Source organism: Pinus tabuliformis, chromosome 2_1 (assembly GCF_031772625.1).
Source record: "Pinus tabuliformis cultivar Carrire ecotype Pingquan chromosome 2_1, CPIR1, whole genome shotgun sequence".
Classification (NCBI taxonomy): Eukaryota; Viridiplantae; Streptophyta; class Pinopsida; order Pinales; family Pinaceae; genus Pinus; species Pinus tabuliformis.
The window spans coordinates 787,748,843-787,754,413 of NC_142299.1; the positions used below are offsets into that span (position 1 = coordinate 787,748,843).

Below are 5,571 nucleotides of genomic sequence, written 5' to 3' on the forward strand. Positions count from 1 at the left end.
TATAAATTCGTATATATAGAAAATGTATATTATTAAAGTAAACTTTAAATGGTAAAAGATAATTAAAAAATAAATATAAAAGGGAAATAAATCCCAAATTGAATATATATAAAAAGTATATTATTAAACTAAACATTAAAATGGTAACATATGATTTGAAAAGTAGGGAAATAAATTCCGAATTTATAGCTGGGGAGTTAGTTTGGAAGCACTATACATTTTATAATCTAAATTAATTATTTTTTTGAAAGCACGATAGAAATATTTTACATATATAAAAGAAAGAGTTAGATATAATGGAATCAATTATTTTTCGTGTAGTCTCTTTTTCTTATTTAAGAATTTTTTTAAATTGCTTTTATTTGAAATCAGGGAAATTATGATTTTGTAATTTTAAGCTATTTAATTTATATAAATTATTTTAAAAATTTTGAAAAAACTTTTCACATTATAAATGTATTTTAAATAATTTAAAATTATAATGTTTTTTTGTTAGTTTGGTATGACTATATTTTTATTATGTGTAATATATCATATGCATCACGGTGAGAAATTGAACTAGTGACTTCATATCAAGGAGTGTCTTAATAGAGCATCTAATCAATATTTATCCAAAACCCTGTAGACAATATAAAATTATGACTTTATTAAAATAATATTAAGCAAAGTTTCTCGGTTGAAATCACATCAAAGAAATTTAGAAATCACATAAGAGAATTTTTGGCATTTGTCTTTCGAACCAACAAATGTAGTTCATCATCCAAATATTTATCTTATGTGATTACACAGCAGAACTTTACTTGGTTATTTCATTATGGATCACAAAAACATAATTACAAAAAAAAATATTATTAAATTTAAATAAAAATATTTTATTATATTAAATTTATTATCTTTTATTATTTATATTACATTTTTAAATAAAATATAGATTGATTATATGGAAATTAAAGAAGTAAAACTTACATTTCGCACCTATCTTCCCCCGAATTTCAGACAAAAATGACTTCAAAAATATTTTAAAAAGACCAAGCTTGAAACGATTATAAAATGTTTGTTATTTTTTTTCACATGAATTTCTCCACGTATGTTTTAATATCAACGCAAAAGATTTTATTTGGTTTTGAAAATGCCACCCCACCCACTGCCATTGTGGGTTGGTCGGAGACACAAATTAATTTATTTTATTATGGTAACCACCACACTTTTTCTTCTGCAGAGATGAGATCAGTGTCTCCCTCTGTGAATTACATTCTTAAATAAAATGTGATGGTACTTTTGGAATTCAGATTCATGTACTCACACATTAATTCTATGGTACTTTTGGAATTCAGATTCATGTACTCACACATTAATTCTAGAATACTTCAATGAGATTGACGTGATAATAAAAAGTACTAGAATTGAGATGCCCACGTGAATTGACTTTGAGGTCCTGCCTACTCAACCTTAATTAATAAACTATGGCTGGTTCATTCTGCGCAGACATCCCGTCTATTTCAAATATTATAATTCAGAACTATGGATTCAACGATATGTACTTCTTACATGTGGAATATTACACTGCCTCACTTTTAATTGGACCTAACAGTTTGGGTTCCAGCAAAATTTCACAATCAAAATTTATATATTAATAAAATGAGAACACAACTTTTGACAGAATTCATATAAATTTGGAAAAAGAACCTATGAAATTCTCTTCTTTTTAAGCTACTGTCTTTCTGAATACCAGAACTAAGAGCACCAGTATGATATACATATGATACTGTCTTCCATCGATGTTTACGTGTCACATGACATAGACAGACCTTGACGTATGTGGAGCAGAGAGATTTTGTTAGGGCACGTTAGTATTTATCTTCTTCAGTTGAATTATTGCCCCAGACTTCAACGATTTTTACAGATTTAGTTGTACGTTAGTATTTCTCTTCTTGGTTGAACTATTTCGCCGAGATTTCAACACTTTCCCATTGGTAGTGTTTATTATTTTTTGAACTTGTTGGGGGACAGAAATTCCTCGTAATTTCCCTTTCAGTGGAATACTTTACACAATGGTAGGGTTCGGCAAGTTCAACGCTTTACACATGGTTTATGTTTTTGTGAACTTTGTGGTGGACAGAAAGTCCGAATTTGCTTAGGCAACGTTGAAGTGTGTATATACTTCCGGATGAGATATATATATTATACATATATACGGATGAGAAGGAAGAAATGATGTAGGATGTTTATTTGTGGCATTGAAGATTGTTACTAATCCGTTAGTCATTATATTAGCAGTTGGGTAACAAGCATACTAGGTCAGAACCATTTTGGACATTGAATTGCTATGGAGTGGCCTGAACCAATACAGAGCGTTCAGTGTCTTGCGGAGAGTGGCATTAAATGCTTGCCTTCCAGATACATCAGGGCTCATGGCGAGAAGCCACTAGAGCACAAGTTAGTGGAAGAGAAGGTACCGGTCATAGACCTCTCCGGTCTCTGTGACGAACGCCGGAGGAAGACAATGGAAGAAATTTCAGATGCATGCAGAGAGTGGGGATCCTTCCAAGTGATCAACCATGGAGTTTCTCCAGAGATCCTCATGGCCGGACGTGAGGTATCGAGAGGGTTCTTTTCTCTTCCATTGGAGGAGAAGCAGAAGCACGCTAATGATCCTTGTTCTTACGTTGGATATGGCAGTCGAATTGGTGTGCAGAAAAGCGCGACGCTCGACTGGGGGGATTACTATTTTCACCATTATTTGCCTCTTTCTATACGAGAGGAGCACAGATGGCCATCCAAACCAGAGGAATATAGGTGATAAGCAATAGTCAGCATGCCTCTTTTTATTCAATGTTGCAGTTTTATGTTTTTATTTTTTCTTAATGTTTTGGGTTATGTTTTATTTGGACCCAGTAAACTATCTTACGATCTATCCTTGATGTTGTGCTCCTTGTTAAGGCGATTTATCCTTGATGTTGTGCTCCTTGTTAAGGGTGGTGTTGATTCAACGCTCTCGTGTTTCGTGGCATGTGCCTAACACTAGCGATGTGTCTGTTTACTAACACCTGCTGGTTTTGGTGTAATTGCAATAGTGACTCCAACAAGTGGTATCAGAGCCAAAGGTCTCAAGTTCGAAACACACCTGGCTCGCATTGAGGGGGAGATTGTTGTGCTCCCCGTTAATAGCTGCGCTCCCATGTATTTCATGTCATGTGTTTAACACCCGTGTGTTTCATGGCATGTGCTTAACATTAGTGATGTGTCTGTTTAAGGGGTTTTGGTGAAATGGCAATTGTAACGACAATTGTGACTCCAACCCTAGAGATAACTGCAACAATTTGGATTCATTGTTGATTCCGTGGCATGTGCTTAACATTAGCGATGTGTTTGTTTACTAACACCTGCGGACTAACCCCTGCGGGGGCATGTGCTTAACACTAGTGATGTGTCTGTTTACTTGTGTTGATTTCGTGGCATGTGCTTAACACTAGCGATGTGTCTGTTTACTAACACCTGCGGGGGCATGTGCTTAACACTAGTGATGTGTCTGTTTACTAACACCTCCGAGGGGTTTTGGTGTAACGACAATTGTGACTCCAGCCCTAGAGATAACTGCAACAATTTGGATTAATTGTTGCTTTCTTGTGTTGATTTCGTGGCATGTGCTTAACACTAGAGATGTGTCTGTTTACTAACACCTCAGGACTAACACCTGTGGGCCTATGGGTGGTTGTTGTAACTGCAATCGTGACTCCAACACTGGAGATAACTGGAGCAATTTGGATTCATTGTTGCTTTTTGGTGTTGATTTCGTGGCATGTGCTTAACACTAGCGATGTGTCTGTTTACTAACACCTGTGGGTTTTGGTGTAATAGCAATCGTGACTCCAACACTGGAGATAACTGCAGCAATTTGGATTCATTGTTGCTTTCTTGTGTTGATTCAGTAATGTTTATATGCATGATTATTTTTCTTGTTTTTGGATGTTTAGAAATATTTATTAGCTATTTAAATTATTTTTATTTATTTAATTTATATCTCTACATTGAAAATATAGTTTGAGTGGGCCTAATGATTAAAACTCTGTGTTTCTTAATATCATATTAAAAACACTTCAGTAGTCAAATAGTACTGAGATTGATCCATTGTCAAATAAAGAAAAATCCCCTGCACCAATTTGGTGTCTGGTGTGATTTGACTTGGTTGTAACCTAGATATCATATCACTTTCTTTACTTTAATTTTTAATAAGTAACTAATATTCTGTTGCAAGTCATTATGCAATATTAGCTTTTTAATAAGTAAAATACATCAATTATGTAACATTAATTTTTAATATATGCATTTCCCTGAACTTATTTTATTGCTGATTCGCAGAATATCAAGCAATCAGAGAGACACGGTCAAATAATTGACAGTTCTATTTATTTGATAGTTCCATTTACTTTTGATTGCCAAATAATCAGAGAATTAGCAATCCAGATAAAGATAGCCTATAAATTTTATCTACTTTAAAAATGGTGCTTGTTTTTTCACCCAGAGTTTCGTCAGTTGTTGTATCACGAATAGTTGTATTAAAATTTCATTATTGGGATATGTGTTGACATTACAGGAGTAGAATGAAAGAGTATTGCGAAGGAACGCTGGAGCTCTGTGGAACCCTGCTCTCTGTGTGTTCCGAAAACCTGGACCTGCCTCCCAGCCATCTAAACGAAGCTTTTGGACGTGAGGAGGGGGGCATTGGAGTTTGCGTTAGACTTAACTATTATCCAGTGTGCCCGCAGCCGGAATTGACTTATGGTCTATCCCCACATACTGACCCTGGAGGAATAGCTATTCTACTTCAGGATGATGTTGCTGGCCTTCAAGTTCACAGAGGCGACTATTGGGTGCCTGTGCAACCTGTTGCGAACGCCTTGACGATAATCCTTGGTGATCAGATGGAGGTCAGTTCTTCGACTAGTATTTTTATTGACCTGTCAATATCCGTTGATGGTGATGTACAAAGTGCTTCATGGGTTCTTTTTATTTTTTGGTGCAGATATTGACAAACGGAATTTACAAGAGCGTGGAACACAGCTGCGTTGCTAACCAGAAGAAGGAACGAATGTCCATCGTGGTTTTCTGTAACCCTAATGGAGAGAAGGATGTGGGCCCTATAAAAGAGCTGACCAATGATGAGTCCAACCCTGCTAGATACAAGCACATGACGTTCAATCAATACAGGATGTTGATTCGAAGGAATGGGACTAAAGGAAATAGCTACGTGAAATCGCTTATAAATTTTGGATAGAATAGTCCTATGTTGTACTATGCTATTTATTGTACGGTATTGTACTCCTCGAGATAGGAAGGCAAACATCACGTGCTAATTATTGTTATTCAAAAGCTCTAGAATTTAGAGTCTTCCAAACCTATCATTTTTATTTTTATTTTCTAATTTTTTAGACATTTTGTTTATTATTTATATAGTATTGTTTAAATATTAATGGTATATATTATAATTGAAATAATAATTTTTTTGGTTAAGTTTGCTATGACTTTTTCATTTTCGATATTATATGTCTATTATTCACCCTTTCGATATTA

General features: G+C 34.7%; 1 protein-coding gene across 1 annotated transcript; it reads left to right on the forward strand.

Annotated features, from left to right (window-relative positions):
* The first annotated feature begins 2,292 nt into the window (after nucleotides 1–2,292).
* On the forward strand, nucleotides 2,293–5,306 carry LOC149202953 (jasmonate-induced oxygenase 1-like). The gene is made up of 3 exons (XM_089400077.1): nucleotides 2,293–2,796; nucleotides 4,595–4,928; nucleotides 5,024–5,306. The coding sequence occupies exons 1-3, from the start codon at nucleotides 2,327–2,329 to the stop codon at nucleotides 5,273–5,275; spliced, it is 1,056 nt and encodes a 351-aa protein (XP_089256203.1). The 5' UTR covers nucleotides 2,293–2,326; the 3' UTR covers nucleotides 5,276–5,306.
* The last annotated feature ends 265 nt before the right edge of the window (nucleotides 5,307–5,571 follow it).